The sequence below is a fragment of the Lissotriton vulgaris genome, chromosome 7 (assembly GCF_964263255.1).
Source record: "Lissotriton vulgaris chromosome 7, aLisVul1.2, whole genome shotgun sequence".
Classification (NCBI taxonomy): domain Eukaryota; kingdom Metazoa; phylum Chordata; class Amphibia; order Caudata; family Salamandridae; genus Lissotriton; species Lissotriton vulgaris.
This window is the reverse complement of record NC_141695.1, coordinates 1,187,081,024-1,187,105,337: the sequence shown is the minus strand read 5'-3', so window position 1 is coordinate 1,187,105,337 and position 24,314 is coordinate 1,187,081,024. Positions and strand designations below refer to the sequence as shown.

Below are 24,314 nucleotides of genomic sequence, written 5' to 3'. Positions count from 1 at the left end.
TCACTCGTTAGCGTACTCCTCCTACTGCTGAGAGTCCCTTTCTAAATGCAAGGGTGTTTGCAGGTTTCACTATTTGAGACTGTCTGCCAGTTGGTCGTGCTGACTGTCATAATTAAGCTGTCCGATTTAAAATGTTTAATGTTGTGCAGCTGTGTTGACTGATTTTCCTGCATAATTTTTTTTAATCCTCCTTTCTTTTTAAAGTTTTCAGTTGGGTACCAAAGATTGAAGGGTAAGAGATGTCTATTCCCCTTTGGACTGCATTGCACTGGAATGCCAATTAAGGTAAGCTTGTTTGTGGAAATCGCTAAAGAAACAAGCATTTACAATGCAATAGACCTCACATTTTTTCTAGAGTTAGAGCTAATGCCGTTGTAATGTAAATGCTTTTTAGTTAATTGTGAGAGCGAGAGTTGGAAAGTGATAAAAAGCGAGAGATGGTATACAGAGATAGTTAGTTATTTGCATATACAAGTGAGAGGTAGAGTGAAGAGTGAGAAAGAATGAGATGGAGAGTGAAAGAGTGTTATTTTAGAGAAAGGTAGAGTTTGTGAGAGAGCTAGAGAGAGTTTAGAGGCAGGTTGTTAAAGTTGGCTGTATGAAGAGGTGGCTTGAAGGACATTTGAAAGAACCACCACCAAAGCCCATTCAGAGCACTTCCAGGCTGTGTTTAAAATAAAGCCCAACTCTTGAAAATATAATCCAATCTCTTATCGCATTCAATAAAAATATAGAACCTGCGGTAGAGATAAACACTTTTCCCCCAGAGAGTTAGCAAGACCAGGCATGTTTTTAAACTACCCACAACAATGCAGAGAAATGACAACTCTAAGAGGCTCAGCTTCAATTGAGTGAGCCTATCTGTTCACATCTGCTGCGGCCAGTTGCTCGCTGTCCCTCCCAGTGCACACATCACATATGTTCTTGCGCCGAGCCATGCGTGCAAGGCGGAGGACTGATACCAAGCATGTCGGTGACGTCACACCAGGCGAGAGCGGCGAGTGAGTCATTCCTTCAGGGGGTTTCTACGTACCTGCTTTCGGAACTTCAAACACTGGTTGGAGTCCAAAAACAGGCGTCTTAGTTTCACGATAAAACATAAGCACACATGATTTAAGTGAGGGTTCTGACAGTGCAAGCATTCAAAAATACAGTCTGCACGTGATGTAATTGGGCTTAGGCATGCTTGTGGCAGGCATACGAACAGTGAAAAAGGCCATGGTAGTGCTATTATAATACCACTAATATAGCTCCAGTCAATGCCATGAGATGTGTGTAGTGCTACAGCTGTGAGCCAGCGAGCGGCGAGGGAGGAGAGGATTGAAAGGGAAAGTAGTGCATGCAAACCAAGCATATGGCCTATATCAAGATGATCCATGTAGCAGGGCAGTCCGCTGGGCAGGAACATAACTGCCACTAGACGGCACACATATACTCTATTCACGAACGAAAACTATGGAATTTGTAAATGCAGACCAAGGAACTAATGAAAAGTGGTGGGCGTCTGGTGGGTGTGTTCAAACCCCACAGAGGGATTATAACAGGCTCAACCTAAAAATTACCAATATATACTTCACCTCAAGTTATGAAATTCCATTTATCGAAGTTCATTGAAGACCGATACTCTAGACTTAACTGTTCTTTAATTCGAGATGAAATATGATTTGAAATAATTAGTGTTATTTAATTTTGTCAAGAGTATTACCTCCCTAGTCCTTAGCAAATACATGTGAAGTGCAGGTAGCAGTTTTAAACCATGGCATGCAGTACTCTGCTTTCCATCCTTTTGAGGTTATTGGAAGTATTGCCTTTGACTCCTTGTTAACGCTGCAAGTCTTTGATGGTAAGCACAATATAAATAGTATGTTATTCTCGTCTTTGTGGAAATTACCTGTAATGTAGAAGGATGACATGGCATTGATTGGTGGCTTTGCACAAGAGCTACGCATCTTATCCAAGTAAAAGTAAAGCAGACCAATGTTTATTTGAAAGCCTGTGACTGTATTGTGGGTGACTACCAGTTTCTTTTTGAGGTATGGTAAAGCAAGGAGCTTGCATTGCTATGGAGGAATTTAACCTCCAACCCTCTTAAGCAACCCTCTCCAAAGATGACCGGATATGCGGCTTCGAATGTACTGGTACTTGCATTTGTTACCATTCGTGTTGCATAGCACAGTGACATGGCAAAATAGCCATAGGAAGAATGCCTATCCAGATAACATGAAGTACATTTCGCATCTGTTTGTTATATTTCACTGAGTCTGGCAGTAGTTTGTTGAAGATGTATTTATGTATGAGCAATGTGACCTCTCCATTATGCTGCTATCAAGTAATGTCTTTCTCCTAGGCCTGTGCGGATAAGCTCAAGAGGGAAATGGAGCTGTATGGCTGCCCTCCCCAGTTCCCCGAGGAAGATGATGAGGACGAAGATGAAACACCGGTTAAAACTGCTGATGATGTAATAATTAAAGACAAAACGAAAGGCAAAAAGGTAAAATACACTGAACTGAAAGAAGAGGCTGGTATTTGAACAGCTATGGAATCTGCACCTTCTTGACTGAACATCTGTTGTTTATGAAAGTTGACATGTGCTTATGTATGTTTATGTAAATGTAAATGTAAATGTACAGGAATTTATATAGCGCAAATCACCAAGCGGTTTCTAAGCGCTTGCTTAGGGAACCCGTCCTGGTATTCCCCTGTGAGAGAACCCCAGCAGGGTGTCCGCAAGGTGAAAGCCAGGCATCCCGCTGCGAGGGGCCGTTGTGGAGATTAAGCAAGCTATTGCCCAGAGTCGCAGAGTGTGAACCCGTGAATTGAGTAGGCACCGGTGCGAGAATTGTCGAGTCCATGGAAATTTTAGGACTCAAGACCCCGCCGAGCCGGGAATTGAACCCTGGTCCCGGGCTGACCTCTGCTTCCAGGTCTGCCTCCTCTAACCAGTGAGCCACACTTATGGTGTGTTGCTGCAGTATGACATACTTCTCACACATAAGTGCACAAATGTACTACACACACCAACTACAGTAGCATGGGATACGCAAATATCCTTCATTTCCACATACATAAATCTTTCTCAAGCTCTGAATCCGTTATCTTTGTCAATTTATGCAGACTTCCTTCAGGCACAGCCCGCCTAACCCTCCTTAGCACAGTGTGCTTCGAGAAAGCAGTGGGCTCTCCATCCACCTACACAAATGAGCATATTCACCGGAAGTGCTCCATCTAAGCTTTTTGTTCTGGAAGGACATAGTACAAGACGCATTATGAAGACTAGTGTCTCCCCGAGTTCCATGCCAGTTGTGGCTGTTCTTATCCTAATCACATCTGAGTAATAGTACATGTGGGATGAATGGTAAAACTGCAGATGGAGAGTAGTAAAGCTGAATGGAGTTCTGTTGATGGTGACAAGCGCACAAAAGTTGTTACTCAGGCCATCTCCAAGACCGTTTCCTGTTGGTTTAGTAAGTCTGTAAAATCCAGGAACATTACAGTGGACTTGAAGCAAATTTGCCAGCAAGTCGGTGTCAAAGATTTATTGTTCAGTTTTGCATATCATAACCTCTTCATTTTTTGTGTCTTTTTGTGTCAGAGCAAAGCTGCTGCCAAGGCCGGCTCATCCAAATACCAGTGGGGGATCATGCAGTCACTTGGCCTTTCGGATGAGGAGATAGAGAAGTTTGCTGAGGCCGAGCACTGGCTCGGCTATTTTCCACCTCTGGCAATCCAGGACCTCAAGGGCATGGGACTTAAGGTACTGCCGTGGCACGCTCGCCGGCTCCTACAAATTCATGTTAAAGTTGCCAGAGCTTCTAACATTTGCATGCTGAAGTTGGAAAGAAATAAACATGATGGCAGTTCAAGGACTGTAACCATAAGCAGCATTTGTTTTATGTGGCAGTGGCCACCATACTGAGATCTTTGTTAGGTACTCCTTCGTTTTCCAGTATGTGTTTGCAGCCTCTGAGTCCATTCGAATAAACATCTATTACATTTGATGTAGCTCCAAGACAAGCACAGGATCACTCATCTGTGGTCTTTTTTTGTACACCAGGCACTTAAATCTATATCCGATGAGCCTGTTTTTATTCTAACAGTATTTCACCTTTCTAAATACTGAAAGAACTTGTTCTTAGTTGTCTCTTCTCCATAAGCCCCCTCTCCATTACAGGTTTTTTCTCTTGTCCACCCACTTTTGCTGAGAATCCCAAGCAGCTCTTCTCAGATCTGCACATAGCATCGCCATCTGTCTCCATTCTCTTGTCCTTTCTCGCCTCTATTTCCTTTGTTCCCCCTCCACTTTATTTCCCCCTCCACTGACCATCTCGCATCCCTGGCCGTCTCTCGGCACCAGTTCATAATTGACATAACAGTGGACCAAAATGAAAGATTGATAAGATGTCCTTGTACTGGTTGCTTTCCTCCTTGATGACTGTGTCCTTAATTTAAAACACTGTGTTCCAAAAACCAAGTAGACTAGATTGCATTTCTGATCTTCCATATGCCCCCCCGCCCTTTGCTTCAAGCCTTCTGCTCCAGCATAGTTTGTTCTGTCAATCCAAATATCAACTTTAATTCTTTCCTTAATTCTCCTTTTTGCACAAATGGATAATCTTTGCACCCCCTCTTTCCCCTTTAGCCGCCTTGGCTAAGCAGCTGTCCTCTTTAACCTTTGAGTCTTTGCTCTTGCCAAATGTTAGCCTTTAGCTTCCATGCTGTGCTTTTTCTCCGTGCCCATAGGCCAACGCTCCAATTCACCCTAGTTTCTCATTTCTGCCCAATCATCCATTCACTCTTTCTACTTGTTTCTTCTCTCTACTTAATCATTAACCTAAGTGGACACTCATTACTTGGCTTGCCTAACAAATTTTAACCCACCGATTAATGTGCTGCTTCTCAGTTATTTCTGCTCAGATCAAATAAAGTTCTTGACTCGGTTGTAATATAATGGTGTTGCACACTTTGTGATTCTTTGAAAGGATAGGTTGTAGGCCGACGAGACCATGAACCCTACACATCCTGTATTTAATGACAATTAAAGCTGAGCAATATTTTTTAAGAATAACAGTATATTTCTGATATTCCACCATATTCATTACTGTGTCTCGACATGGGTCCAAATTTGGGTTCCATTTTTGGAGAAGATGTAGCCACATACCTCAAGAAATATTTATTCATGCTACAAGTAGTGATCTTATTTGTAGGACAAGCAAAAACAAAAATGCAGTTTTCAGATCTACATGTTCTTAGGATTGGACCCCAGTGATTATCAATCGTAATGCGGAAGACCATTTTGTTTGTTGGTCATATCAAATGTATAACCTTCCGGGATCATACCATTGCACCAATATACTCCTTATTTGATTCTAGGCTGCATTGCTTGTCCCTAGCACACATGGTAACTTTTAGAAACTACATATTTGCAGAAAAGTGTCTGTTTCTTCGTTATTTTGCTGATATTTTGCTGTCCTGATTTTAAGGTGGACTGGCGACGATCTTTCATCACAACTGATGTGAACCCATATTACGACTCCTTTGTACGGTGGCAGTTCCTGACCCTCAAAGAGAGGAACAGAATAAAGTTTGGGAAACGGTAAGCATTGTTAACCTCATCGATGCTGATGACGGAACCGCTCCGTCATCAGCTGCGGTGGCGCTGTGCTGATGACGGAGCGGTTTCGTCATGGCCCGCTCGCCGCTCATGCGCGGCGCGAATTCCGCGTTCTATTGAGCGGGCGGGGCCATGACGAAACCGCTCCGTCATAAGCACAGCGCAACCGACGCTGGTGACGGAGCGGTTCCGTCACCAGCATGCGCCCGCCGCTCTCCCGCCCCGCCCCCTTAGCACTGCGGCGGAATAGCCGCCGCAGTGAAGGGGTTAATAATCCTGTATGTGAATTGTACAGCATGTTAGTTCTGCAACGTCTGAGCCATAGTATCCAATTCGCTATTTGTCCCTGAAAGGGGAGAAATAGTCCTATGAGGAGTGGTAAGCTGGGGCTGTATTACCACATTACATCAGTATGGCACCTATGGTCCAGAGCAGCATGAACTGAAAAGTCGAGGTGTGACTAAGAACTATAGTGTCCCTGAACGCAATGGCAATTTATGCTACTTAGTTCTGCATCTTGCTTGAAAATATATGGATTACATGTGTTTCTGCATTTAATGCTGTGCAAAGTAGAATAACTAAATAAGGAAATTATATCAATCCTGCCTTCATTCTGAATCTTTAAATGGCAGCCAAAAATGTTCTATGAAGTAGAACTGTATGAATAGGCCCCTTGCATGGATACCCCATGCTTCAGAAGAGGACCTTTAGTCTCCAACTTCTTCCAGTTCTCTGTTAGTCATGTAGCAGGCTCTTCGTACGTCACATGTTCTCTTTGCTCTGAATCTAATATTACAGATGTTTTTTACTGGTTCTTTGCGGCTCGAGGTATCTTGTCCTATCTAAGAAGCAGCGGTACTTTTATCTGCCTCAAAAAGTCGCATAATCATTTACAAATCGGATTTGTGCCATAATCTGAATTTCTTTTTGTTGCTTCTATTGATTTTTCTCATACAAGTTTTTTCTGTTAGATCCAGTTGTTTCCTATGCCTTTGCGACATATTGTGTTTTGTTTTTAATTTAGCTGCTGTCTTATAGCAGCATTTTTCGAACTCAAATATAAAAAATACACAGTACCTTTACTGAAAAGTGTTTGGATACATTTCCCCACTTGCCATAAGGAGGCACATCATTGTGTTACTCCTGGGATACTTCTGATATGTCTTCTATTGTTATTTTAGGGGCACATATGCAGAAATATGCCATTCTCTTAAAGTATGTCGCTATATTAAAGCTTTAAAGCCCTGCATATGTTACATTATATCTTCTTGTTGCAAAATCATTAATTTTGGACCCATTATTTACTCATGTATTTTTCTTTGTTTGTCTTCAGCTATACAATTTACTCCCCAAGAGATGGTCAACCTTGCATGGATCATGATCGACAAACGGGAGAGGTAAAAATGTCATGGGCATGCAGTGGGGCCCGAGGGTTGATGAGGGCTTATAGTTTACTGAAGTGAATGTTTACATGTAGTATTTCGGATCCAATTAAATGTACTCCTTACTTTGCCCAGCACAATAGGCGCATTTTGGTTGAAGATGCTATCGTACATTCAAGTAGTTCAACTCATGACCAACATTGGAAAATGCAGGAAGCATCCTATTTGATTTTCCTATTTATTTTACATCAAAATATTTTTTCCAAAATTAAGCAAAATATTCACCCAGAGACAAAAGAGTGCACAGTGAGAGGTTATATTTTTGGAGAGCTGTGGAAAACTCACCTATATACTTTGAACAGATATCTCAGACATCTAATTTCTACACTGTTGACCCTTCTAAATTTAACGAGGAATAAAGCGTTGACGCGTTTCAGTGCTATTAATTTGATGAGACCACCTTCATCAGGACAGATTACATATATTTCTCCTTACTACTCGTGTCACCTGTGCAATCGCACATGTGTAAGAATCCTCCTTAATTTTAGTCAAAGGGGATATTTCAATATCACGATTAAAAAATCTTTTATAGACCCAGTATTTTTTTCTCTTTAGATGATTCATTTAGTTGATCAAGAGCAATAGCCTTGCCACCCGTCCTTATTAATTGCCGCGTGGGGGTCTATTCTTTTCCCAGTCTTCTTAATCCAAATCGCCTTGTTAAAATCGCAGCAATCTGCATATGGTGTACATTCATGGACACTGGGTATGGTATAGTCGTGGCTTTTAAATCCGACGACCGGCTTTCCCCGTTCCTGGCCTGTTGCGTACCGCGTATCGCAACTTGAAAGTGGCTCTCCACAGGGTCAATAGTGTAGTGGTGACATGGAATGAAAAACGTATGCCTTCTGTTGTACCGAATCAGTCTAAATTAACATCTACAAGACAAAGCTTATTGTCTGGATTTCTCCTGTTATCTTTTGTGAATATGTAATTTGTTTTTAATTTATTGTGTGATCAATTTTAATGTATTTGGATACTAAGGGTAATATTTTTTTAATGAAAATAAAAATTTGTGATACATTTTATTATACTTTTCCTTGTAAGTGCTTTATACATTGTAACCAGTTTGAGAAGTGTGTTTGACGTATTTGAACAGATGTGGTGTGATTGGCTTTCATATTGATAATACCAAAGGGAAACCTTTTTCTTGTACTTAACAGTATCTGGGTGCTCCATTTCCTTTGGTTAAAAGAGCCCCTCTCCTTGTTTAAGGACACTATTTACAGAGCCAGCTTCCTACAGGGCCATAGTTGTAGTTTCATAGTATTTTGAAATTCCGCAACTAATTCCATCCCTAGAAATATGAAATAACAATTTCCCCCAAATGACTCAGTCACGTGTTGTATGCTATTCTCAGCTTGTCCTCCAGCAACACTTCTACCCTCCTACCAAACCTCAGGTTGTGCTCTGGCAAAACCAGATGTCAAACTTTACCAGTTCAGTGCTTCTGACACCACTTGATATGCTAGGCAACGGGTCCCTTGGGTCACGAGAAAGTCTGGGACAGTTGTGTTACTGATATAGCCTTCCATACACAGCAGCCCTCCGTCCAGCCTTTATCCACAGGCTTGGATTCTTACAGCACAATGAAAATTGACACACAGCCTACCACTGCACACACGAGGACATTTCTCTGGGTCCTGAACTAATGAACCATTCAGTCCCTAGTCTAGCCAATAGCATCCTAACATCAACGCCCGGGGCTTCTAGGCAATCGCAGGCCTTCAAACATTTCTCAGCACTACTGGATCCCTTTTTACTTTCATTATTGGCTGTTAGCTTAAGGGTGCCACAGTTATCCACCTGCTAAATGTAATTATTGTAAATAAGTGTGAAAGAATATTAGTAAAAAGGCTTCACATGCAGGAGCACAAAGTGAATATCTTCTTGTCTTGTGGACGAAATAGTCATTAAAACGTGTTGTTCATGATGCAAATCCATATTACCTGGGCGTCGGGTGGTACAATTTACACACCTTGTCACATCTTTGACCTCTATTTTATGTTTATGTAAGGAGTTAGTGTTAAGAAAAGCAGCATGTAGTAGTCCTTTGTACACAGTAATATGCTGATTAGAAGATTCAACCAAAGTGGGGGTTCAGGATGTGGAGATAACTCTGAGAGATGTTTCTGATTGAATTGGAGAATATCATCTCTGAAATAAGTGATGTGTTTGAGTAAGTAATGTATTGAGGAATGCTTTTCTTTGTTATCAACGTTATAAATGGTCTTGCCATAGAAGTCAGATTTTTCTTTTTTCCTCATAAATAGCAATTTTGTCAGCAGAGCATATATTTTTGACAGCCATTGGTCTCCATAGTAAGCAGTGTGCACCTGTTACTGTTTAAGATTGTTTTGCTAGAGATTTGTGTGTTACTGACTAACTTAGGCTGTGTTTGGCATTGCTGGTGCAGGTGGTATGTGGCAATGATTTATAGCCTGGAGAGTGGAGAGGATGTTGTTGAAGACTGTGTGAACATTACTTAAATCGATTTGAGGCAGATAGTTTAAGGTATGTTTAAGGGTATTAATGTTTTGAAAAACATGATGATTGTCGTATGTTTGGGCTAAACTTTTTGTGAGGGCGTAGGCGGCGAAATAAAGTAACATTGTTGATCCTGTTCAGCAGGAGAGGTTTCCTCCAAACGAGAACGTGAGTAGCAGGCAGGTTGTGGGTGGGTCAACATACTTGGCAAGTGGGAACAAAGAGCAGAGACAAGTTCCAATTTTGGCTTTTCTCGTGTATATGTACCTGGGTGATTGTGACAAAGACCAAAGTCACTGGGGAATCATAGAGTACATTCACCTGAAAACAGTCTTCTGGTGCACAAAAAAGTGATGTTTGATGCTCCAAAAAAGTGCTATTAGACAAAAGGCCATTTATTGTTTTTCAAACCAGGATTTACATAAGTAAAGATGATTTTCTGGCCCCCTAAAGGGAGAAACTAATGTTCATGAGATGAGATTGGAGAATTAGTCACAAAAGATTCTGTCATAGCCTGGGTTTCAGTAGATAAGCAGAAAGTTGTGAGTGCATGGGAGGCGTGCAGATAGGTTTTCAAAGGTAGAGGTGCAACAGGTTCAGGGGAGGATTAATTAATAGAGAGTGATTTTTGTAAGATGATTGGGCCACCACCAGTTTTGTGCCGATGAAGTTGGTGGATGATATTGAATTTACATGATATCGACTGTTCAGACATGGGTGTGAGCCAAGCTCACTGCTAAAAAAGTAATTGTTGGAGGTGACATCACAAATGTGAGGCTTGTTTGTAGTTGTGAGCATTTATGGGCATGAAAGAGTGGGTGATTTTTGGAGATTTGGAAGGAAAGAGTCGGGTGTTGATATATGTGATTCATTGGATAGGCCAGTGTAGGGTTGATGAGTGTAGAAGAAAAAATGCACAGGGTAGCCTACCTTTTGGAAGGAATGCATTGAGTCTGTAGAATCAGAAACGTGGCATATTTCACAAGCTTTTGAACAGAAGTCCATCATTTGTAGGTCTTGCTGTAGATGAGACCTTTTGATTTTACTGAAATAATATCCTTACTTCTACAACTCTTCATTTATTGTTTGTTATTGTCATTCGCGTCTTGTCTTGGCTCACTATAGCATACTGCATTGGGCACTGGGTCAGCTATTGACTAACTTCACTGTGAGTTTCATCATTCTTCTCTTTCACAAGGAGCACATCCACACACAAAGAAGTTCCATTAAGTGCTCAAGTCTACTATGACAATTTGCACTTTTTTAGGCCACAAAAAACTGACTTTTAGCCAATGTGGTTTTAGAGGACCCAGCAGCTTTCCCAACAATAAAAATGTGTAGAAACATCACAAAATAAAGTATGCATTGAAAATGTCGGCTGTTCGTGCCAGAAGTAGTGGCTTTGACAATGCTGGTTAGTTTGTAGAAACAACATATTATGGCAAGTGATTCGTCCCTCTCTGAAGTATCTATGGTTGCTTTTCTTTATAGGGTGTGGGACCTCAAGAGTACACTTTAATCAAAATGAAAATTTTGGAGCCGTACCCACCAAAACTGAGGTAGGCAACACATCAGTGAATCCTTGTGTTTCTGCACTGATGACACTAACAAGGATGGCTTTTTTTGGCTGATTCCACTGTGGTTCTTGCTATTTATGCTGTTTGAAATATAACAATGCTCCATTTCCACTGCTGAACGTCCTTTAGTTCATATATGTTGATTTACATAGATTTTTTGACGAATTATAATCATGCCCGTTCTACAGTTCTGTCTGTCTTCTTCTTCTTCATAAAGTTTTATATAGCGCGAACAAGATCACGAAGGATATCAGAGCGCTTTACAAAGGAAGGAAGTAAGGACATGAATCCAATATCACCAACAGGAAAAGATTACACAACAGGAATACATGCATAAGTACAGACAAATAATTACAAAAATCCCAAGCAGATGAATCTAAACGGGAATGTAACAGACTACTGATGGGATCATTTAGCCCAGCGAGCTATTTAGTAAACTACAAAGGAATACATTCTGATCTCTGACCGCCTCAGAACTATACATAATGCTAACTGTAAACATCAGTTGTGTGTGTGGGCAGGGTTCTGTGGGTATTGGGAGCCGTAAAATGCTCAAAGTTGCCTTTATCTGGAGTAAAAAAAGTAAGCCGGTATGTTTAGGTCCATTATCATGAAGACCTACGGTAGAGGTTGCTGCAATACGAACCTTGAAGCTGACTTGAGTCCAACTCATATGACAGTACCAAGCAACGGACAGGTAGGTGCTGCCATGTAGCAAGAGAATGAAGCAGCTAGTAAGAGGATTATCATTGTCCGGTTGACATTACGAAGAGCTGATCAGTCCTAGACCATTCATTCTTTTGTCCACTGTTAATGAAGTAGCCCATCTGAACAATGCAGATGAGCACCAATTGGGCAGGGAGAGCCAGGGTCTTGAGGAGAAGACTAAGCAGTAGATGTTTCCTGGTGCCTAAGTTGGTCTTTGCGGAAACAGGAGACGACGTTCCACTTTTTTTAATCTAGTTATATTAGATTTTTTTCTGCAAAAAATGCTTGAAGAGCCAACCTGCCATAGGTAATAAGAGAAAATACAACTTTGAAGACCGGGAAAATAGCCCACTAAGGGCCAAATGTAGGTGGCCCAATACCGGTCGGTAACGTCCGAAATTACCGAATTTCGGCCGTTACCGAACGGTGTTGGGCATTTGGGATGTAGGTGGCCTAAATTGCAAATTTGGTAATTTACCGATTCTGTATTTTAAGGAATCGGTAAATTACCGATTCCTTAAAATACGGAATCGGTAAATTACTGAATTTGCAACGTAGGGAGCACTCAAATGAGTGTTTTTCCCATTTTAGGATTCATTATTTACCACCAACTATAAGTTGGTGGTAAATAAGGAATACCTTTGAAAATGCAAATCTGTGCATTTTCAACTGTGCCATGTGGCAGACATACATGCCCTTAGGGCATGTATGTGTGCCACATCTGCACACAAGCACGATTCAGGGGTGCAACAGGGTGTCAAAGTGACAGCCTGGCACCCTTGAATGTTTCCCCCATTTTACAGAATCGGTATTTACCGATTCGGTAATTGCCATTCATTCCTATGGGCCTCCAGGCCCATAGGAATGAATGGCAAATACCGAATCGGTAAATACCGGTTCGGTAAATACCAAATCTTACCGATTCGGTAATTTTTACCGAAAATGTATCTACATCCCATTTACCTATTCTTAAAGACCGAATCGGTAAAATTCGGTATTTAAGAATAGGTAAATTGGGATTACCTACATCTGGCCCTAGGTCTTAGTCTCCGCATTCCCTCCAAAGATTACACTATAGAGAACACAGTGAAATCAATACTCCCTAAAAATCAAAATGGGAGAGCATGGGCATTAGAGCAAGACCACTTTGCCCCTATAGTAGGATAGGGAGCCAAGGCAGTAAATTGCATTAACCAAGGATGTCCCTGTAGATACCCTGTAGAGTCCGACAGAGTGCAAACCATGCACCATTCTATGGCTGGCCAGATAAGAGAGACCTCTCCAGTGCAAAATGATAAACCACTTCCTGCATGTTTACTCAAAAATGAAATTTCTCCACATCTGGGAAACTAACGCCCAGGACACCACAAATCACTCTCTAGTTTTCAGCCATTTTTATTGATTCATTAACACCAAAACAATAAAAATTTCCAACAATTCCTCCCCAAACTTCCTCCCTCTCACCTGGGCTCCGGATATTTCTTTTTAATAAGAAATCAACATCTTTTTCCTGTACCCTGCCCACCCTGTTGCAGCCTACAAATCGAGATACCCATTCACTGCCCCTTCGGGTGCCATGTATACACTACACATGGTCTTTTGTATATTGGAGGCCAGACTGAAGGATCTGCAGAACTCTGGGATCTCAGTCAGGAAGTTTCCGTGTGGCCTTTTGCAACGCACTCCAGAAGAGAACTCCATATGGAGGAAAATGCAACATCTGATACCAGCAGCTCAAGTATTGTTTTCCATCCCTAGAATAACCTACACATTACTATACAAGTTGCATATATGTGTGTGGGAAGGGCTGTCCTCGCAGAGCCTGTTTAGCTGGCAGAGGGAATACGTTTTTTAGTTATAGGTCCCTTTTCCTTCTTTCCCAAGCCAGGTCTGGCATCCAGACCAATAATATGTTTTCTGGTGCATCTGTGGTCTTCATGCCTGCTATTTAACCCAAGATAGTTAGGACTTAAATACAAAAGTCCTGGATTTGGAGCCACTTCCACAATCAATGAGAGATTGGACCTACTTGGTCACATCCCCTCCAGCATTTTATCTGTGTTCATACTATCACATCTGTGAAGGCACTTGAGGAGCCCAAGGCAACTTAAACAGTATTTTCCCTGTTACCGCTCAGCATTTGGCACATGTGATAACCCAGGATGTATTGCTCAGTATTATGGTCCACTGCTTGTTAGTGAAGTGTGGGCCCACCTCCTCTTACCACTTGCTCTGAAAACCGCCCCTTATCATGGAATACCTTTCCAGAGGATTATAAACCTTAGAAATAAGACTGGAATCTTCAAAAACATTATGCAGCAATATTTCAAAGGGGATGAGAGACAGCCACTTTGATCTATTGAAAGACCACCTAGAGTCTGATCTTTGTATATCTGAATCATTCTTCTTCCCCAGTCTGTAATGTATCTTGATTTATTCAAAGGACGTGTATGTTCCCTTGTCAAACAAGATTTAACTCGTTGCACCAGTTGGCAGTTCTTCACTGTGAAGCTATGGTCCAGAGGCAGAGTTCTCAATTATCGGGATGTTAAGAGATGTGAAGTCTTGTGCTCGTATATTCCCAGACTTATGGACTTGCCTTTGTCACTGGCAAACTTTTTATTTCGCTCACCGGTCTACTTTTGGGTCCCAACGATGGGACTTCCCAATGTGTCCTCTGTCAGTGTGTGATTGATGATGTGCCAGTGCTTCTCTATGTTTGTCTTGACCCATTCAAGGAAGTTGTTAAGTTTCCAGCCTGGTAGTATTGTGTAAAATGAGGAACCTCCAGGCCACCTAATCTCCCCGTTCTCTGTCCAGTGCTAGGCATGATCGTCCTCCACCCTCATCTCTCTATTGATTTTATGCTGGCTTGCTGGAATTTTTTTACATTTCATCTCCACTTCATGGTGTTGGCCTGAAACAGAAATAGCATCCTTCCTAGACAGTAGTACAATTTTTCCGTTGCTATGCAACCCAACCAGGAGAGGGCATGATTGTGTCATTGTTTAAGATCCTTTTAATGGGGGTCAATAGACGCGCAACATTTGGGGCGGATGTACGTTGTTACAACGCATGTTGTAACAACGCATGCCTTTACCACGCAAGTCTTACAACGCAAGTCATTACAACGACTTGCGTTGGAGGGCGTGGATTTAGGAATCTTATAATTTTATATTCCAACACCAGTCCCCGTAACAGTAGGGAAGGTGTTGGATTATAAAATTGCAAGATTCCTTATCCCACAGCGCCATCCAGCGCAAGTCGTAGTAACGACTTGCGTTGTAATAGCTGCGGGGTAAAGGCACTGCGGTGTAAAAACCACGTCGTAAACGATGTTCCCCATTTGGGACATACATTTTAGATCTAGGCGCTACCAAGTGTGTCCCTAGGTAAGTAATGAAGGATCTACACCACTTAAATTACTGTATATCTCCCTCAGGATACCCACTGCTAGTGTCTCTGACTCATGCTTATTAATCTTAAAAACTACCACTATGTAGTTCTTTGTAAGGGTGCAAGGAGCTCACCAGGCATGAAAGGATTATTTATACACTAACTGCACAAACAGTCAGTTTGAACTCCTTGGGTCCCAATTTCACTCCTGTGATATTCTCAGTCCTTAGTGTGGTGTTGACCAGTGGCTCTAAATACAGTGCAAAAAGTAGTGCCAATCTACTCTGTCAAATGCTTTCTCAACTTTTAATGATCAGTATAGTGAGCTCGTCCCTTGCTTATTTACTATGGCCCTCACTAGAGTTGGCCTTTATCAGGTGAAATATGTAGTGCACCTGGTAAATAATGATACTTAAGGGGACATTATTTACCAGGTATGATAATTATCACCTATTACGAGTTTTAAACCTTGAATGTGGAGCAACATGCAGATTCTGGTGCTATAACAGGCATTTTTTTAACAGATAAATAGATGACAGATGAATATCAGCAGGTTTGACGTACTGTAATGTATGCAAGGATGCAGTGTTTTTCACACCCATTATGTACCATGTGCGATAAGAAACACAAACTCATAATTTCAATGTCCAATAAAAGGATTTACCAACTATATCGAAAATTATTAGACCATTCATAATGAGGGCCTATTTCTATTAAGTGGGTAACTTTCTTCATGTTTTTCCCTACTTGGCTTTTTTAAATAAACCTCGCCTGTTCCTGGAAGTCCAAATTCACCATTAGGCTGTTTAATGTAGGGTGCGGGTTTTCGCAAAGATTTTAGAATCATTATATAACAGCGAAATTCTCTGTAACCCGACCACGGCGAGACAACCTGTAACCTTGTTAAAAAAAATAAAAATAAAAAAAACAAACCCATTTAACCAATGTTAAATGGGTTTTTTATTTTATTTTTGTGTTTGTGTTTTAAATGGGTCGGTAGGAGCTACACTTTTGGGTCTTTTCCCTGTTTCATTATGACCTTGATCTCTGCTTCGGTCTTTAATGTGTTTACTAAGTCTGTGTCTGAGAATATAAGAATTTAGACATAATCCATATCAAGTTCTGCCAATAGTTGATACTGTGATTCTAAATAGTTGATCGACTGTGTATCTAAAGCCATTGAGACCAGAGTTTCAGGGTCTCCATTGTCTTTATGATATCCTCCTTGGCTAAAGTACCCTCTGTGTGTTTTAAAAGGTAGCCAGGCCTGCGCTGCATCTATAGTTTGAGATTTCCCCATCAAGTTTCGAGTATAGTGTCTGGTAGCAGTGTTGGAACAACTCAAGTTTGTCTCAAAGTCAGTGATATCTGTCATCATTTGCCCCTTAAATATTGGTAAGTGTGACTGGCAGTGCTTCTTTCTAATTGTGGCGGCTAATAGTCACCCAGCTTGATCGCCTACTTCAAAATAATTTTGTTACATCTTTGCCATTGTATATTCTGCTTTGTTAATTTCCAGAATTCACAGTTGCCCTCTTACGACCAGCACTATGCGCCTTATCTTCTGTGACATTGATTTCTTGTATTGTGTCTCTAGTGTTAGAGTTCGGTTTGGAGGTTCTGTTACATTTGTTTCCTAATTTCATTTAGTTTGGCCGATTTTGCAATACAAGTCCCTCTGATCACCACCTTAGGACAGTGTCGTAGTACTGGGAGTTTGCAGTCTCCAAAATGATTGAAGCAGAGAAATTCTACTATTTGGGTACAAATTACTTATTACAATATATTTCAATAGACCCTGGTTATATATCCAGTCTGTAATCTCAGTCTCCAATCTCTCGTTGACATTGTGCCCTGGCAATCGAAGGAATAGCTCATAAAGACAACACTTATCTACTCCTTTTTTCTGTGCCCCCTTTCATGAAAACAAAAATGGACCCAAAATAATTCTGCAAGTCTCTCCACTTGTACCTCCCGCTCTGCTCCATCCACCCATCCACTTTCTTGCATCTTAGCCGACCATCGCGCATTATCTTTAACTGAAGAGTGTGGTGGTCTGGATCCTCCATCTGACTGAAGATCGGTAGCATTCTTGATCTGGTCATGGCTGCTTTTCACTTTCTTATTGATTCTAGATGCTTTGTGTCTCAAGATTTTAACTACCGTGTGCACAATCTTCCATTTTGTCTTCTGCGATACTGGATAGGGTGTTTGCGGGGACCCGTCTGGCCAGTCGCCATCTTGTCTTGCAGTGCATCTAATTTAGTTTAATTTAATTTGTGGGTTTATAACGCGCTCGAATCGACTCCCGGAGGAGTATCTCGGCGCCCAAAAAAACACAAGAAGCACAGTCGAAAACCGTCAGTAAAGAAGTAGATTAGTAGATTATTTCTGAAACAAAAACGTTTTGAGTTGTTTCCTGACAACGGACAAAGCCTTGCCACCCTGTCTGACCTTCCTTACAGCTGGCACTCTCAGGAGATGCTGGCTGCTGGACCGAAGAGACCGAACAGGGTTGTATGGTATAAATTTACCTGTCCAGTATGATGGCCCTAATCCATTTAGGCTCTTCTGAATTAAGCAGCAAGTTTTGAACTTTACCCTATTTCGGACTGAGAGCCAGTGTAATTTATCCAGGAGGGATTTTGACGGTGATCTTGGAGGGGCGTTTAACACCAGCCTAGCTGCCGTGTTTTGCACCACCTGGAGTTTAGCTAATACTCCGTCATTGGCTGACAGCAGGAGCCCGTTACAGTAGTCAAAACAACTAAGTATTAGGGCCTGCACCAAGGTTTTTCTGGTGAAATCAGGCAGCATGGGAAAGTATTTCCGCAAAAGACCAATGACGTGAAAGCAGGAGCCCACCACAAAATTGCCATGCTGTTTAAGGGAGAGCTCACGATCTAGGCGCACCCCTAGGTTTTTCACGAACTGCTTAGGTTCAGGCACTGGGCCAAGATCCTGCGGCCACCAATCCGGGGTCCACATGATCCTAGCCTCCCCAAAGAGCATGACCTCCTTGCCTACGTTGCATTGGAGGCAATTAGATGACATCCACTTGGCCACAGCCTTCATGCCCTCGGAAAAGGACGTCCTCACTTCATCGGTGAGAGCTCTGAATGGGAACAAGAGCTGAGTGTCACCCGCGTAAGATACCGGGATGAAACCGAACTCTCTCAAGATTCTAGCCAGGGGGGCCACGTAGATGTTAAAGAGAGTTGGGCTCAAACAAGAGCCCTGTGGCACCCCCTTGGTGATCTCAGTCTCTACCGGTCGAAATGTACCCATGCTGACAGATTGGGTGCGATTAGATAAAAAAACTCCTTAACCAGGCCAATGCAGTGTTCTCAAGGCCGATCTTAGCAAGCCGTCCTAGCAAGATGTTGTGGGATACTGTATCGAACGCCGCCGATAAGTCTAGCAGCACCAGGACAACAGAATGACCCCTGTCCTGGTACATATGTAGGTCATCTGTCACTGACAGAAATGCAGACTCAGTGCTGTGTTTTGGCCTAAAGCCAAACTGAGCAGCTGTAGTATTATCTTGGTTTCTTCTAGAGATCTTGAAAGGTTTTGTTGGGCTTGCCAGGTGATGTTCAACCAGAAGGGGTGACCCCACCTATATTTGGTTTTGTGTGCTGTACTGTATTTGAAAAGCTTGCCTCTTGAATGACTGCTGAGAGATCTTTAGAACATGATTGTGTCTCAAAAGTGAAGTCTTACCTATTGGCTGCTCCTTCCATTATCTTTTCCTTCAAGTGGAAAATGCGGTACCTTGAGAGAATGTTCAGCATCATGTTACTTTCGGTTGCTTCTGAAGCAGTTCAATTTATTCTGCCCAACAGGATCTTCTCCTTGTCTGGTGTTTGGAGGAATACCTGAAGGGCCTCTGTACTTGGCTTCCAAGTTTTTGATGTTGTTGCCTTTTCCTCAAATTCGAACGTTCCGCCCAGAGCTTTCCCAAGTATTTCATGTGCTTTTAAGGGTGATGTTCAGATGGTTGATGATCTCCTGCTTCAATTTTTTTTGATCTTCTCTCCTGTCCCCCATCTCTTCCAATGTATGTACTCTCACCCCCAGGTCATCAAGGTTTTTCTTCACCTTTCAATTTGCCTGCCTTATTTAATTTTTCCGAGGTGAGATGTTTAGGAAAGTAGGATCTGCTTCTTAGTGTTACCCCCACTTTTTGCTTGATGTTGCACTGTTTTTGACTAGTCTGACTGGGATCCTGCTAATCAGGACCCCAGCCTATTTGCTTTCTCCTTTAAATTGACATACATGTACTTTGGTTCACTCCAGATAGGATACTGGTACCCTTATTTATTTATTTTATTTATCATATTTGTAGAGCGCACAGCACCTCAGAAGAGTGTCCCGGCGCTAGCGGAAACAGAGCGATAAAAAGAGGGAGGCAACATGTACAGGGAGGGCCAGACTTACTGCTGAAACAGCCATGTCTTCAATAACTTCTTAAAGTGCAGAATGTCTGGTGCTTGTCTGATTGCTATCGGGAGTACATTCCAAAGGTGAGCAACCCGAACTTGAAAGGAACGCCCTCCTAAGCGGGCGCGATTGAATTTAGGCACGCTCATCCGATGTTGATGAGATGATCTAAGGGCTCTCCCGGGTATGTAGTAGCTCACTCTCCTCCTGATATAGGTGGCCCCAATACCATGTAAGGACTTAACCGCATCGCTGCGGCGCGAATTCCCCGCCCATGCTGACTCCGCCTTGCGCGGGCGGAGTCATGACTGAACGGTTCCGTCATCCGCACAGCTCACCCGACGTGCATGACGGAACCGTTCCGTCAACAGCATCGAAGGGGTTAAAGGCGATGGACAGGGCCTTAAACTGGATTCTGCGGTGAATGGGGAGCCAGTGTAGTTTCTTGAGGTGGGGCGAGATGTGGGCTCTCGGCTTCAACATCAGGATGGCTCTGGCGGCCGAGTTCTGGACGACCTGTAGTTTACCGAGGAGGCAGTCTGGGAGACCTAGATAAAGGACATTAGCCTAGTCCAGTCTGGAGGTGATAAGGGCCTGGACCACTGTCCTTCTGTGGGAGAGGGACAGGAGGGGGAGACATTTCCGGAGCATTTTCAGGGTTCCGTAGCAAGTACCGACCACTGATCGAACTTGGCTCTTCATGTTCAATGAGTTATCCAATTTAACCCCAAGGTTTTTGGCCACTCCCACAGAGGTCTGAGGGGGGACATATCTCCAAACAGAATTACTTCTGATTTAGCGGAGTTACACAGAAGCTGATTGTGGCCAAACCAGGAGAAGACCTGTCTTAAGCAGTTCCTGATTATGTCACCATCCAGAGCCTCACCCTTTTTACAGGTGAACAGTAGCTGAGTGTCATCCGCGTAAGAGATGATCATGGCACCAGCTGTTTTTGCCAAAAAGGCGAGGGGAGCCATGTATAAGTTAAACAATAAGGGGCTCAAGATAGAGCCCTGAGGGACCCCCACCTCCGTAGGAGGCATAAGGGAGGAGAAAGGTGGGATCCAGACTTCCTGCCTTCGGTCTTCTAGGAACGACGAGAACCAAATCAACACCGTGCCCCCTACCCCACAATCTCTCATGGGGCACGGTGTCGAACGCAGCAGATAGATCTAACAATATTAGAGCTGCTCTCCTGCCCGAGTCAAGTGTCATTTTAATAGATTCCGATATTTCGAGGAGAGCTGATTCTGTGCTAAAATTAGCACGGAATCCTGACTGACTCGGGTGGAAGCAGTTGTTTGACTCCATAAATTCGGTGGTGACAAAGTTCACGTAATTTTCAATGACCTTAGCTATGGAAGGCAGGAGCGAAATGGGTCTATAATTAGACACTATCAAAGGATCTGCTGTAAGCTTCTTCAACAGTGGCAACATTTTGGCTTGTTTCCAAATGGCTGGAACCTGGCCGCTACTCAGGGATAGATTTGCCACTGATGCCAATATTTTCGCCGGACAAGGATCAGAGGGTGAACCAGATTTTAAATTCTTCAAGATTTTAAGCGATTGTATTAGCATAATCGAGGGGGAATTTGAGGAAGGTGGCATTAGGTGAAGGATTGACATGTGTTGGTTGTATATTGATCTGAGTCGGGCAGGAGAGTTGAAGGACGACTGGATATCAACTATTGTCTTGTGAAAGAAATCAGCTATTTTGTGTGTCCAGGCTTCAGAGGGTTCGCATTCGGAGGCTACTGCTGGAGGTGAGGTAAAGTTTTTTACAATTTTTAATATTTCCTTACTTTTGTTGGCTGATATCTCAATCTTTGTTTCAAAGAACCGTTTCTTCTCCTCCAAAATTTTCAGATGGTAAATTTTTAGTTCTTTTTTGTAAAGAGATTTACTATCAGTACTGTAGTTTTTCCTCCATAACCTTTCCAACTGTTTACAGGCACTTTTGTGCTTGCGCAGAATTCATTAAACCATGGGGCAGAGTGTTGTATGGGCCGTTGGGACCGTAAGATCTCAGGAGCAACGGTCTCCACTCCCTGTTTTATCAATTTTTCCAGGTTGGGGCCATCCAGCTCTAGATTCTTACTGCTAACAACGGGATATGCCTGCAGTACCGAGCTGAGGGCATCCGGGGTCAGCTTGTGGAGAGCTCTAAATTTGAGGAGGGGAGGTTTGGAGACGATGTGGGATGGTTTCTTAATTTTAACCATCGAGATTTTTAACAAGAAATGGTCAATCCATACAAGGGGGATGGGCTCCTCAGCTTTACACGGGGAGTTTGAGAAGATTTGGTCTAATATATGTCCCTTTTCATGTGTGGGTCTATTTATGAGAGGAAGCAAATTCAGAGAGTTAAGTCTCGCTCAGTGTCATGCTCTCCGCGCATTCTAGCTTGTCCATATGGACGTTGAAGTCTCCCAAGGACCAAAAATTGATTATATCTAAGGGCAAGTGGTGCTATGATATTAATGATACCTTTTAAGAAAGGTCCTGGGTGGCCTGGGGGTCTGTATAAGAGAACACCCGCCAGAGATTGGTGGGCGGATAATGTACAGTGGAAGCAAAGGCTCTCAGCACCCTCAATTTCATCCATGGAGATAGTTTTGGTCAGGATGTCCTTTTTAAAAATTATGGCAACGCCCCCCCCCCTCCCGCTAGTGCGGTCCTTCCTAAGAATGGAATAGCCTGTGGGTACTGCTATTGCCAGGGTAGGATTGGAGGTGTCTGAGAGCCAGGTTTCTGTTAGAAATAGTATATCTGGCCTTGACTCTAAAATCATGTCGGATATGTGCTGAGCGTTTTTGTTTAAAGATCTCACATTGAGCAGGTAGATATTAAGGTTCCCATGGCTCATCCCATCACTTTCCAATGCGATAGGCGAGGGCCCGGAAGCATTCGCTGGGTAACGAGAGGTCGTCCAATTACACATGTTACAGTTCAAGGGTCTATTATCCCTACCTAGCTCAGCAAGCTTGTAGCATTTATAAGGGGTGATAAACTTTTTAAGTAGGGCGCTTTCATACCTTATTGGATTGTCATGGCAAGGAATGAGACCGGTAGCGTATCCTGTCCTGTCCGCCTCCGGGACGCTGACGGGCGCAGACGGGCTTGCCTTTGGCGCGCCGCTGGCGCGCCCGCTGCGCGGTCTAGGACACATCCGGTTTTATGGGGGTCAGGCCGTTCGAACGCTAACCTCCGAAACCGGATGTGGGCGTATTCTCCCTCCACACAAACGACGCTGTCCCAGTGGACCGGGGAGAATAGGCAGCAGGTATGCAATATTTAAAGTGCAGATGGTTTAAAAACAACTCCTCGTTAAAAACATTTCAGTGCAGTCCATTCAAAATAAGTGTGGCAAAGATTAAAATTGCGCTATCCGGTAGCAGAATGTTCTCTCTCCCTGAGTATCAGAATGTAGTCTCACCCCCAGTCGCGCGTCCGCTGCGCGGTCTAGGACACATCCGGTTTTATGGGGGTCAGGCCGCTCGAACGCTAACCTCCGAAACCGGATGTGGGCGTATTCTCCCACATATTCTGTCGCGGTGGACCGGGGAGAATAGGCAGGGACTAGGGACTAGGGAATAAGTCCCTAGTATATGGTACCCATATACCCAGGGCATAGGTACCCCAGATGCCTCCCATGGGCTAAAGCATGTGTTATGCCACCCAAGAGAGGCCATGCAAAATGGAACTACAGGTCTGCTACTGCAACCTGTGTAAGCTGGGGCTTGCACCACTTACTTTAGATGTAGTTTCACTATATCTTTTGGTCATTACACTTAAAACTTATTGCACCCCCTATAGCAGGCCTTATAAATCCTGAAGGCAGGGTGATAGGTTTAGGTGAGAAGGTGCCCCTGCATGAACAGAGCCTCTCTGCAGCCTTCGGAGACCATTCTCCCGGGTTGTCTGTGACTCAGCCGGACATATAGGTGGAGGTGCATTATAACCTCACGGTACATGCTATCTCGAAAACGGCTGCATAGAAACATATTGTGATTGGTATCAAACACCTTGAAATCATTCCTCCACACCGGTAACTGGTGTGGGAAGTAGGATTCCACCCTTCTGAAGCGAGCTTCGTGGGGTCACTGGTCTATCCGGTGCCAGCCTTCCCGACCCAGACAGCACAAAATGGATGCTGCCGACCAGAGACACATTTCTGCCCTCCTGCTGCTGAGCCAAGCTCGAGCAGAGGTTCTCACCTGGCAACTTTCCACACCAGGAACTGGCAAGTTTCCTCTGAGGTTCTCACCTCGGATGAAACTTGCCAGTTCCTGGTGTGTAATTTTTTTTTTTTTGTAAGCAGATTTTATTGAGCAATTTCCAAGTGCACAGGTAATACAATGGGATTTAGAGCGTATATCATGTATCCAATAACCTATATCGACAGTTATGGCTGCCGAACACCCATTTCTTGGTGCAGAATCCCACTGTATGCGGCCCATACACAAAAATATGAGCAGAGTTTATTGGTCGATTCAGAGTTCTCTGGAAAGTTAGGCTCTGCATCCCTACAAGAGGAGATTGATATCTCAACAGTCTGCCCCAGTTCGGACTCATTAGTACAAACAATAAAAATAACATAACTCCCCCCCCCCCCCCTCCCCCACGCCCCTTATGTAACTCATCTCTTCC

At 43.1% G+C, this 24,314-nt stretch overlaps 1 protein-coding gene across 1 annotated transcript in view; it reads left to right on the top strand.

Moving 5' to 3' along the window:
• LARS1 (leucyl-tRNA synthetase 1) overlaps nt 1-24,314 on the top strand; it is a 232,182-nt gene that overhangs the window by 66,168 nt on the left and 141,700 nt on the right. The window contains exons 4-9 of the mRNA XM_086931659.1: nt 205-285; nt 2,348-2,491; nt 3,593-3,754; nt 5,481-5,593; nt 6,945-7,008; nt 11,032-11,099. Coding sequence (XP_086787785.1) covers nt 205-285; nt 2,348-2,491; nt 3,593-3,754; nt 5,481-5,593; nt 6,945-7,008; nt 11,032-11,099 — 632 coding nt within the window. The remainder of the gene's footprint in view (nt 1-204; nt 286-2,347; nt 2,492-3,592; nt 3,755-5,480; nt 5,594-6,944; nt 7,009-11,031; nt 11,100-24,314) is intronic.